General features: G+C 35.7%; 1 protein-coding gene across 1 annotated transcript in view; it reads right to left on the reverse strand.

Moving 5' to 3' along the window:
• The window catches only part of LOC115431806 (1-phosphatidylinositol 4,5-bisphosphate phosphodiesterase eta-1-like), a 73,588-nt gene that overhangs the window by 9,483 nt on the left and 50,922 nt on the right, over positions 1 to 13,183 (reverse strand). Inside the window, 7 exon segments of the mRNA XM_030152456.1 lie at positions 597 to 704; positions 2,058 to 2,159; positions 2,162 to 2,236; positions 2,349 to 2,446; positions 3,964 to 4,058; positions 8,627 to 8,689; positions 9,361 to 9,516. Coding sequence (XP_030008316.1) covers positions 597 to 704; positions 2,058 to 2,159; positions 2,162 to 2,236; positions 2,349 to 2,446; positions 3,964 to 4,058; positions 8,627 to 8,689; positions 9,361 to 9,516 — 697 coding nt within the window.

A 13,183-nucleotide genomic window follows, 5' to 3' on the forward strand; every position in this document is an offset into this window, starting at 1 on the left:
CTAGTTGTTTTTGCTGGTTACATATGAGCTACATTTCACTTTAAATATATTAACCCTTACATGCATTAATTATTATAAAACTAAATATGATTATTTCTCCCAAAAAAGACTTAAATGAGTCCAAATGGATTATTGAGTGAGGTACATATTTTACAGTTGACCATTTGTAGCTTAAACACAACTTTAATCATAAATATGCTTTTTGTTTTGTTTAGTTTTGTTTTTTTATAATAGTGTCCAAAAGCCTCTTCGCATAATGTTACATACAATGTGATCCATTTAGGAAAACTTAATGTAAAATGTAACTGTAGTGGATATTTATTTATAATTAATCAGACAATCCATGAAGTATTTTTGGTTTTGTAGTACTATATCTATATAGACAAAAAACAGCTAAATCAATTATTACAAATATTATGGTTTTAACCAAAGTTTGAACAACAGAATGCACAAAAGGGTGAAAAAATCTCACTTATCACATACACCATTATTAAAATTTCCATTTTGTATTAGTATATTTTAAATAGTCTCAGTCAGTCATTTCCATGCTTGTATTTGTGTGCTTGTTTGTACATATGCATACAGTCTGTTTGTACCTTTGCACATGGGAGGGGGCTTCAGTACATAGCCACTGCCTCCGTTCACCATAAACTTGGCTCTGTTGAGCTGCATCATCCTGCCCTCTGTCTGATAGTTCAAGGCCACTGAAGGAAAGAAGGAAAAAAAAAAAAAATCATATGAACTGACTGGTCCACCTCTACCATGCATACATTGGTTAAATGTACAGGTTTGGGATAAAACAATAAAGTAGGAAAAATCAAGAAAAATGTTTCTAGTCATCTCTGTATGTATTCCCTGTGGGCAAATTTCTTAGAAAAAAAATCAATATAGCTAACTGACTCTCACAGAAAAATCATTTCATTGCTTATAAATGGCAGGAATCCTTGGACATTCCATTTATTTAAGTTGTTCTTTTCCACTCAGTTAAAAATACTTTATTGCAGTTTTTGTTACTGGCCTCCCCTCTGTGAATTATAAATAGTATGTACACATCCTCAACATGGAAATATTCTTTGAAGCATTATTTTTCTAGGACAGAATGATTAAGCAACATATAAAACAAAATAGAAAGACACAAGTTATTATTAATATAATTAATTTACTTTGGGTTTCACTGAAATCAACACAGGGTCTAAATACTAACCAAATTCTTGTTGTTTTCTTCTTAAAGATATAGAACTTTGGAAACTATTAGACAAATTCAGAATACCGCCCTTCATCATAATGTTTGATATCCAGTTCATTTTCAACATCGTATGATTAGAGCTTAATAATGAAACACAGTGAAGTATAGTTGTTTTTGTAGATCAAACATAACTGTGACAATAAAAGGACTAATATTTTTTAGAAGACAGTGCCTTTAAGTTCTTTGTTTCCTGAGTATAAGATGATCTTAATTTATGTTCAATGTTATTAAGAAAATATTTTTTGTTACTGTTTAAATGCCACTTATGTCTTTAGTAAACCTGTAATACAGATATTTCATGTACCTTTTCTCAATTTTTGCTCACATTAACACACAAGTCCTGATGCCTTTACCGGTCACATTAATGACAAATGTTGACTCCTTTGTCACAGTGGAACCATAGTTATCCCTTCAGCTTTTTTCTGCATCAGAAAAAGAGCAGTTTGAAGAAAACACTGAAAGTCCAATATTATCATAACCTTAATCCTCACAAATTCCTTTTCCGACTGTAACTGACTTCATTAATTGTGACACTTGCCAACCCAACATGACTACTCAACTCGTGGAGTCTATACTCTTACCCCTTAACTTCAGATAAAATGACTACTAACAAACCACTGGATGTGATGTGAGTAAAAGCAGTGTGATCCATGCAGGCCACAGAAGAGATCCGCATGTGTTTGCATGGTACATTCACAGTCAGTTAATATGTAATGGCAGATATAAGGCTTAAGGGAAAGCACCTGGTGTTTCCATTAACAGAAAACATCTATACAGGTTAAAAGTTCAAAGTGACAGACAGCTGTCTTACCCAACTGACAGCCCACATTCCAGTAGAACTGGGGGTTGAAATTAGATGAGTCAATGCGATAGGCTGATGGATAAATCCGTGACAGTTGCCTCTGGTTAAAGCCAGGAACTGTTCAGTTTTGTGATTAACCAGGGACTGGGCTCTAGTCTCGCTGAATGACAGAACGTCACCTGGAGTACCTGAAGAGGGAACATGGGTTAGGCACTAGAAAACGACTCTGAGGTAAACACTGAAGCATATGTGTGTGAAGCATTTGTTTGAGAGCGCAGGTGGCAGAATTTGGCATTTCACCTTCATTTAAACACTCCTGTGAGGCTACGGAGTTTGTGAATACCACCAGGTTGGACAGATCTCTACTCAGCTTCATCGTCTTCCTCTTCCTTCCACCCCTGCAGTGATTGCCAGATGGCAGGGGACAATTGCAAGAAAGGACAGAAGAAAATGAATGAGATCATGTAACTATACACAAGATATGTAAAGGAGACGCACATATAGTAACAACTGTACACACTCATACCCCTTCATGAATTTACAGTGGCAACAGCCTAGCAACCAATAGAGGACTGTCAATCAACAAGACAGTGGAACCACAGGAAACAGCATCAAAGACATAAAGCTTAATAAGGGGGCACTGTGCATGTAGTGTGGTAATATTCACATACATTCCTGCACATATACATCAGACAAATACATACACAGTCATGCAGAAAAGACAGTTAGTCATAGAGCATCTGAGATACATGCTTGCAAGAATCTGCATTGGGACAGTTCCTGAGGACATGCATATATGAATACCTAACCAGGGACATAGCGAAGAAGAACAGAGGAATGCAAAGGGCTTATAAACACAGAGCAACAGAGGGAGGTGGAAAAAGCTGAATCTCCATACTTCTTGGTAAATGCTCACTTACAAATGAAGAGAAAGAAGAGGCAACACAGGATAAGGAAAGTGTAAAGTAAACAACGCTGTGTTCAAGATGCAAGATTCATTGGTGAAAATGTGACTCATGTTTTTATTTTTTGCAGAAAGTCAACAGAGATTCAGCTGCTTACTAATTCATCTGACTTTTAAGTCATTTCAATAAAACGTTATCACGACCCCATACTGACGCTCAAAGAAAGGAACTGTGGAAACACAAACTCTCAGTGGAGGGCAGAATTTTGAAGATGAAATGAAAGCAAAATCAAAGTGTCACTGACAGAGACCATTCTGCATAATGAGTATTTTTATTTTTATGTTTCCACTCATTTTATTTCCTCTTGTTAATCACATACACATTTAAATACAGCACTTTTATGTGCGTGGGAAGATGTGTTTTAATATTTTAAGATCACATTTGAAAAAACTAAATCAGTATTAAAAGATGCAACATATCTTAAGTCAAAGTTTCCTTTTTTCGTGATCATATTTGAAACAATTATCTCAGCTAAGATTGGAGAGTGGAGCTGCGTGACGGCACCATATGTGATGCCTCTAGTTTTGACCCGATTTTAATTCATCCCATGTGTTCTGCCTTTCAGTCCATTAAAGTAACTTAAAAATGCACCAGTGTATGATCCAAGGTTGTAATTGAGAAGCCTGTGAGTGTAATGTAGACAAGAATCTAACAATAAAATCAGGGAATGCCATTCATGTTCTATCAGATATTACATGATGAATGAAAGCAGGAGGAATCCCACTTCCCTTCCTTTGCCTGCAGATGAAACATTCAGATCAGAAGCTTTAAGTCTGTCACTGTTTCTCTTACATAAACAAAAATGATTGTGAGTGATCTGAAGTTTCAGTGGTTTTCCTGGCACTACCACTGAATCTCATTTTAATGTAATTCTTGTGGCAGTCAGCAACAATCGGACGTCTCACTTGTCAAGTCCTGTCAGTGTTGTGATGAAATAGGTCAAAGGTCACCTGTTGAACTGTCCGCCAGCCTCCCTTCCAGACTTCTCTTGACATTCGTCCTCCTTTTCCACGCTTTGGCAGCTCAGCCTGGACTTGGAGTGTCTCTGGACATTGATACAAACATAAAAAATACATATTATATAAGAAAAAATTAGCAATGTTTACCCATTTATCTACTATGTAAACCACATTAACTTCACTCTGTATGAAGAGATGCTTATTTTTTCCTCTATTCCTCTATTTGTTCATATTTGCTACCACTCTATTCACTACAAAGATTTCGATGATATTCTACGTAAAAACCTGTAGTAACCAGAGTATAAGCCTTACAGACGGTGATTATTCCTTTTTCTAACACTTAATCCAGTGGATACAATCTTTTACAATCTTGCTTCCTAGATGATGTTTCCAAATTACTTTTTTTTAACCCTTTCATGCGTGAATAATAAGAACCTTAATGGGTCAAAACACAGTAATGTCTCATCAGAGAGTGAATATTAATTGATTGCCATTCCAACATTTATTTCCCTATAAAGTAGCTCCTTGTTTTGGATGATCCCTTATCGTTCAACTAAAGCAAAAATTAATTTAAAAGTAAAAATGTGGATCAAATTGTCTCTAAAATGTCCCATCAGAGATATTTTGAATACCGTTTTTTGACCCTAATCAAGATATTTTTCCAGAGTGTTTTTATTCCTCTTTGGGGATGAAAAAAAAAACAATGCAATTGAATAATTTTTTATGAACCTATTTTTCATGGAGTTGCAAAAATATCCACTCAGTTGGACACCATGCATTTAATTTTTGAAGCAAAGAAACATGTATTTACTGATATACAGAGTGAAAACTATAAAATATATATTTTTAATGCTGCTAATCTGATGTTTTGTTACATTTTAACATATCTAATATTAGTTATTACTCACTTTATGGAGATAATATGCAATAAAAAAAAAACTATTTTGTTCAAGAAAAACAGTTAATTACAGTATAATAACAATAACAAGCAATTGATTTACACTCAAACATGTTAGTGCAGATCAGATTTATCAAGAACAGCAAAGTTACAGTAATGGTATGAATTGCAGTGTATGGGATGGCGCATAGGCATCCACTGTGTTGGCTGATATGCAAAGAGAATAACAAAACCTATGAATATACAAGAGAACAGCTGGAGAATAACTGTCCACTGTGGTGACCACTATGCATGAAATGGTTAATCTGTGAAACCCTGAGGTTCAGGACTGTTTTGAGTATACTCACTGGAGCATACACAGCCCAGCCATTCCTTTGGATAATTTCTGCAGTGATTGATGTGTTTCAGCTGCTTTAACTCTAACTGATGCAGTGAGTAGCTTCTCATTTCTTAAACAACCACCAGTTTGATAGAAGTATAAAGGTTGGACTGTGTTTTGATGCAAAAAGGTCTGATGAGTCCAGACTGACCCGGTTTCAGAGAGGCAGATGAAATGATTACCCATCATGCCTAGTGCTTACAGTACAAGCCTGTGGGGGCCAGTGTTATGATCTGGGGTTGCTTCAGTTGGTCAGGTTTAGGTTCAGCAATGTTATATGTCCAAAAAATAAAGTCAGCTGAACTTGAATATACTGAACTGGACATCAGTGGAGTTTTTTCTTCACCGATGACTCAGATATATTCCAAGATGACAATACTAGGATTTATCAGAATCAAATTGTGTGAGTGGTTCAGGTGCATGGGACATCCTTTTCACAAATGGACTGGCCCCTACGGAGTCCAGACCTGAATCCTGGGTTGAGGTCCGAGGATCTTAACTCAAGGAGACTCAAGCAGTGGTCCAACTCTCATCATCAGTACAAGATCTTGCCCAAAAATGAATGCAACTATTAAAAGGAATAAATGTTATATAATTTCTTATACCATTACTCAACTCTTAAAGATCTAGAACTAATTTGGTGATGACTTCCAAACTGATTTTTCTCTATATCTGACCATTCCTAAGTGATCAATCACCATTTATTATATCATCTTCTACATTTTGTATTTTTCAGTGAAAACCAGGTATTCTCAAATATTTAATTTTACTTAGATGTTCATAAAAGCTCGGAGTAAATCAAAAAGTTATTAAAAAAAAAAAAAGCTACTCTTTCAGCAGAATATATCATTAAGTGAACATAAAAACAAGTGCTTGCAACCATTATTGATCAATCTACATGGGTTTTTCTGGTAAATCAATGTTGCAGAGGATATTGACGTTCAATGTTCACTATGGAGCCTCTAAACATTCAAATGGGTAACATTTGATGACAATGAAAAGCTGTGAAACTGCATATTACCTCATTTATTTTCATGCAATGATAGTGTTAATGGTTCAAAACGTATTAAATATTTGATATCAGTAGATGCTTTGGTCTTTGGCAGCTGTTTAGGTTTGTGAGGATTAAACACTGCGTGGGATAAACGTCAAAGCTAAAGGTGTTCCAACAAAATATTGTGTCTTTGACTTCTTTTTGCCTCCTGCAGTGTATTTCCACCAAGGCAATTTTATAAAAAGTGAAAGAAAAACACAACTCATGCCATTTTTTTAGATCCACCCTATAATTTCTGGGATTTGTTCGTGCCTTACCCTTCACCTGTGTTTAATAAAAATCAAACAGATAATTTTTTTCTCTATCCTGTTGAAAGACAAAACAAATGGTAATGAATTATTTGATGAATTGCCATGAATCTTGATACACGCATTCACTTACACCTCATGAATAATAATAACTTTGGTGATTCTTTGATTTTCATTCACTGTGTGCTCAGGTCAAAAAAAATTCAATTTGTTCAATGATATATAAGATATAGATTGTGAACACGACCACAGAGCTATTAGTACAGCTTTAGACACTGCAGTCTTGATAAAAAACAGATCAGTCCTTCTCACGGGGTATGTCTTTGTCTGTTTAAACCTGCAAAGTGTGTTTAATATGCATACATGACACCACCCACACACAAACTAAAAGTGTAAGATATCTCGGGTGGGCGGGGGATGTCGATAGTCCTTCTTTAGCAAATTGTATGTGTTTCATCAAGTGTGGTATTCATAGAAAGTGTTATTGTAGTAGCAGTTTAATGTGTGTTTGTGCATGTCAGTGGGAGTTTTAGGTGTAGTGTATGTAATTATAACAAGTGTGTATTTGGTGAAGTGTATGTTTCTGTGATAGAAGCAACATCTCTATTGGTATTAAAGCAGAGTTGAGAAGAGGATGAGGGCTGCAGTAATTATAGGGTTTAGGCTGCTTGCCAACAGATTACATGCACCCATGCATGCACGCATACACATGTGGGAGGAGGCATAATATGCAAAGAGCGAGGGTTAGAAGAATGAAGAGGAGACGTGAGCGGCTAAACAGGGGAGGGAGAGAGGAGTCAGTGAAAGGTAAGAAGATAAAACAAGAAGAAAAATGAGAGAAAGGCATGCTGGGAAATGCAACAAAACCAAATCTCAAACACAACAATTATGTAAGAAGAGTTTATCCAAGGAAGAAAATGAAAACAAACAACATTAAGTGTAATCAAAAGATAACGTTGTGGATTAGGAGCTGAAGTGACAGAAAACATTTTAATCATGGCCTACACTATTATCAGCAGGTTTCAGAAGGGGACACATGCCTCAGAGGGAATATGATTAAGACATCCCTTAGATCCGCATGTGTAATTCACAGCTACGCGTAACGCCATTATTCAATACACTGACCTGATGTGTGGAATTATGAGATAAGTAAGGCTGTGTTATTTACGGTCCAGCTACCTACAACAGACCAAAAATGTTTGTATTTCAAGTAAATTTCAGTAAGATTGCTGTTTTTTTAAGTGCTGCCCATTAACAAAGTGACTTATATTCTCTAGTGTTTGCACACAGATGGCCATTTTATTTGGTGCTTCTTCTTTGAGGCAAGTTTAGACCATAAAAGACAGTGATGTAACAGGATCACTGAGATACTGCCCGTTAAAAACAGCCTAGAGAGCCTGATTTACCAAAGTTATTTACTGCCTGTGCTACAATGAAAAGCATGACAGATCCAAATTAATACTATTTAAAATAAAAACACACATAAAGCACTTTTTCCCAGCCACAATCAGACTCGTGGCACAAGACATTAAGGAGTGTAGGAAGTACCCCAGGACACGAGTCCCCCCATACTGACACAGACACTTACAAATACCCATGCTCTTAACTGAATGTGCAATAACCTGCTCTACCTCCCAGTATTCTAACTGAATGTGCAAAATACTGATCTACCTCCTAGTACTTTAATCTTAATGTGCAATAACCTGCTATACGTCAAAGTACTTTTTTTTAATTGAAATGTGCAATTACTTGTTTACCTCTCAGGACACTTATCATTTCTACTACCTCCTTTTTATATAATACTATACTGCTACAAATGTTACAAATGTGCATCTGAGCTCTAAGTGCAATAACTGTTTTCTTGTAGGTTTAGCTATGTTTTATGTTTTGTATCTGCCTGTTCTTTTGTCATATCTTTACCTTTAGTTCAGCTCCCTTTTTTGACTCAGGGAAACACACAAGAATTCCAATGCGCCTATACTGCTATGGATCTGTGAAAATGGCAAATAAAGTCTATTCTATTCTATTCTATTCTATTCTATTCTATTCTATTTTTGCTTTTTATTTAATCTTACCTTCTGTTTTAGCGTTGTGATGAATGATCTGCTTTGGGATTTCTTCAGAACCCCTTTGGACCCCTGTAGAACAGAAAAGAACACTTTCAGAGACTGTTTATGTATACGTTTCGTGCGTAGATATGTATATTTGGTGTGTATGGATCGTTTGGTGTTAATAAGGAACACATTAGCGAGTCACTTAAACCCTAAAGTCAGTAGCTGGAGGGGCTGAATCAGACATCAGCCAATAAAAACAGCTGAAGAGTGGGAGAGAGGAATGAGAACACAAACGTGAAGGCTACAAATACAGTTAGAAAGACAGTGAGAGAAGAATCTAGAGCGACAGAATGAGGTAAAGGGGATCACCAATAAAGTAGGGATGCAACAAGGAGAATAGCACAACTCCCACTATGTTAAAATGGCTGTCAGGAAACTCAAGCTTCTAAAAATAGCACAAGAGGCAAGCAGGGAAATTAAATATTAAGTAACACTGCAGACATTTAGTTTCTTGTCAGTTTTTTTTTTGTCTGTTGTGACATGTTTTGGGTGAAATACCATCAGTGCAGGTAGAAGCACGGAGAAGTGGTCTGACCAGAGGGTACCTGGACCAGAAACCAGTCTTTTCTAGTCTCCTCTTTGACTAATACCATAGCCAGGTTTTATCTGACCTCTCACCTCTTTCTTCTTTCTATTTGTTGACAACATTTTACTCCAGTCCTTATGCAGTGCTACACATTGCCTTAGGGCTGTACCTGCCGGAGGTTCTTCTGAAGGCCCTGGTGCGTAGCCCGCAGCAGAGCACGGATGCTGAAGCTGTCGGTGTCTTCCTTATCACCGATTTGAGATTCTTTCAGCAGAGAGTCGAGTTTCTTTCTAATGTGCGACTCCACCTGGTGATGACCATTTCCCTGTGTGAAAGAAGGAAAATGTAGCAGAATGTAAGCGACAAATGAGGGTTTTCAACAGAGATGCAGGCATAAAATTGTGGACATGCAATTATGGAGAGTAGTGAATTCTTAGAGGCGTGAATATTATAAGTAGAAAGGCTTTTTCTTCTGCACAGCTGGTGGAGATGTTCTATTCAAAACATTAAAACTTTAACACACATTGCCTGCAGGGGGCCCAGTGCTAATGTAGCAACAGCTATGACCTTACTTGTCTTGTGATAACATTCTGGAATTGATGGTTTGCACAGGTTGAGGCAGGAAGAAATATGTTCTGGTAAAATTGTCTTTTGGAAGGTTGAGTAAAATGACGCTTCAGTGCTCCTCTTCATATTTCTTGTAGTGTGCGCTGGGCTACCCTTTAACAGGATAATGTCTCCCCACAATTCTTTGTAGCAGTGAAATTCAAAATAGGGATCAAGCAGTATGTTTGATTTTTCTCCTATTAGTAATCAATGAAGGCAGTAACTGGTATTTGGTGCCAATTCAATGTTTGAACAGAGCTATTGGAACAAATTAAAAACTAAATAACAATTAATAATAATTAATTAATAAATAATTAATAATAATTAATGTCAAATGTCATCAAATCATTTTCTGTTGCAATAAAAATAATTGCAATAAACGTCATCAATAAATTTAATTTTTAAGTTTAATTTTTTTCACACTATGCTTACAAAATTCTTTTTTTTTTCTCTTTTTTTTTTTTACTTGACGTTACTCAATTCTGAATGTTTTTATTTACTTTTTTTTTTGTTTATTTTTGTTTTACTTAACTTTACTCAATTCTAAATGTTTTTATCATTATAAATTTTAAAATGTTAAAACTATAGATTTATGAAATATTTGTCACATTCTGGCCTTAAATAATCATTTTAGGGAAAAAAAAAAAAAACAGGCTTTAAATTTAAAAGAAACATTGATCCGACTTGTATTGTAATAATTATTGACAACTGATAATATTTCAGATTAACAGGAAGAAGTCCTATGAGCTGTAGATATGTGTCACAATGTTTTTGTCCATATGGTGCATGTTTGCGACAAAGTTGAGATACAGTTGTTCATCCGACTTATCAAACCAAAAGTTAACATCTCAGTGTGACCTGTGCTCAGTTTGTATTTAGTTATTTCTTCATAATTTGTGTTGATTTGCTGAGCATTTAGGATAATTATTAATAGTGCTTTAGCTACAGAAATTGAAACCCAATTTATATCTATACTGCATAAATTATATAACTATTCTAATGCAATCATACTCATTGGGACTCAAATGAATAAATATGAGCAAACAGGAGTGTGTTAGTGTGACAAACATTTGCTACATTTTTGTAGGTAGTAGCTTTTATTCCTTTTTTATTTCAATTCCAAGCATTTTAATGAAGTTATATTTATCACAGTATTGTCTATGTTTATAAACTGCAAGAAAAAAGTAAGAATGCACAGAAAAAAAGTATCTTTGGGGCAGTTTTAGTCCATCTCAGTGTAGTTTCACCACAGCAGACCCACACTCATAATATTTTCTTTTGCATAATTATGCAGCCTAATGCTGGTGCAATCAGAGTCTCTCTGCTCTGCAGTTAAATCAGTCCTTATTCATTTCTCTTTACATTTTTGACCTTATTGAGAAATTGAGGTCAAGGAAATTTTTTAGGTAAAGACAGGAATTTTCAGCTACAACCCCGGTCTGACAATGCATGACATCCTCTGTAGTGAGTCTACTAAAGCAGACCTAATGCTAATAAAGTTTGTCAAAGGATTGCATTTTGGGTTCATGCAGAGCTTTATATGTAAAATAAGCAGATACACACTTGCTTCCACAGCCATGCCTCACTAACAGATTAAAGCTGGGTCACAGTATTTGTGCAGTGTCTACTGCTATGATGGCATACTGTACAACAAAAGTGATGCTTATCTCTCACTGGTTTAATGAGCTCAACAGAAAAACTCTCATGAGTAGAAACCTGCCACGGACCCTTTTAGACGGCAACGATCAGCCAAAGCAGTATCTGCAGATTCATGCCTCCAGCTAAATATGGAAGAATGATGCCATATTCAGTTACTCAAATGAACCATCTGGAAAAAAAAAAGGAGTGTCTTCCAGCTACATGTGGTGAGGAGGACCCTGGCACTACTGCATCAGAGGAAAATGAAGTAATGAAGAGGCTCTAAATCTAGTGCAATTCACTGCACAAGAGTAACAGGCATTGGACATCTATCATCAGTAATATCATCCTTTGACTTTAACATGTTGGTGTGATGCTTATTGATTAGAATAAACAGTCAAACCGTACACTCACGTTGAGTCAGGATCTCTATCTGCATCAGTGAGTATTGATTATTCCAAAAGATGGACTGACTGCAATGAAAATCAATACAACTCTACAAGCATCAGCGTTTAGCTCCAATTAGTGGTGTCAAAACATGAACCACAACAACATCATTAAGATCCCATTATGTAGCTGCTGTTTGTGGTGCAGGATGAAGACAGTTAAAACTTTTTTGTTATCATGTTTATTGAAAAGCCTGTATGTTAAAGATTTAATTCAGTTATTTTTCTATGATGTGCCATGAGCAGTTTTGAAATAATTCTGCTGATATATAATTGATTAATAATTTAATAGAGTAATAATAATGCATTAGTGATGAGCTGGTAACACATCCTTTGCTAATTGGTAGCTAATGAATGAATGACTAATAATGCATTTAATTTTTAATAGAATTTGCTATATGTATTATGTATGTGCATATTTACTATGAAGATATGACTTGGCAATAAAATAACAATTCTATGTAATCTTACTTCGACAAACATTACAATCATGGTATGTAACTTTCTTTTTTGCCATTGGGGTTTAATTGTTCACATTTTCACTAAAATATTAAAACTATTTCTGTGTTTTTATTGTGTTAAAGATTGCAGTAATTGTATTTGCTTTGTTTAATGTACAGAAACATGTTGACTTCTGTGAGAATAAAGAAATAATGAAAAATGAATAAAATAAGCACTAAGCGCTGAAATCACTGACATATATACCTTATGTATCTTTTTATATCTTTTACATCATTTTCATCTTTTTATGTGTTTTATAAATAAATTCAAACCACATTTAACCATCTCTCTTCTTCATCTTTCAATCACAACTAAATAACAACCTTTAAACTTAGAAGAAGCATTTATCATGGTAGCATTAGTGCCCATATTTATCTATGTACTGTATATATCAGTCAGTCAGTCATCTTCTGAACTGCTACATCCTCACTGGGGTTGTGGGGGGTGCTGGAGCCTATCCCAGCTACCTATGTGCAAAGGCAGGGTACACCCTGGATGTGTCACCAGTTCATTGCAGGGCTGATATTTAGGCCATGCCTGCACGAAAAGGCATCTTTTCCTATCTGATCTTCTTCTTTGTTGTTTTCAAAAAAGTGCCCTGTATACACGGAGTCGTTTCAGGAAATATCTACATCCACACAAAACCACTGAAAACAACTGAAAACACCTGTATGAAGCATTGTAATGCTCTCGTAAAAACAGAGAAGAAGACATGGAGCATGCGCATGAAACCTTGCACACTGTATACAAACCATAGACTACAGAAGAAGAACAACAACAACTCTCTGTGGTAGATCCAAG

The sequence above is a fragment of the Sphaeramia orbicularis genome, chromosome 13, assembly GCF_902148855.1.
Source record: "Sphaeramia orbicularis chromosome 13, fSphaOr1.1, whole genome shotgun sequence".
Classification (NCBI taxonomy): domain Eukaryota; kingdom Metazoa; phylum Chordata; class Actinopteri; order Kurtiformes; family Apogonidae; genus Sphaeramia; species Sphaeramia orbicularis.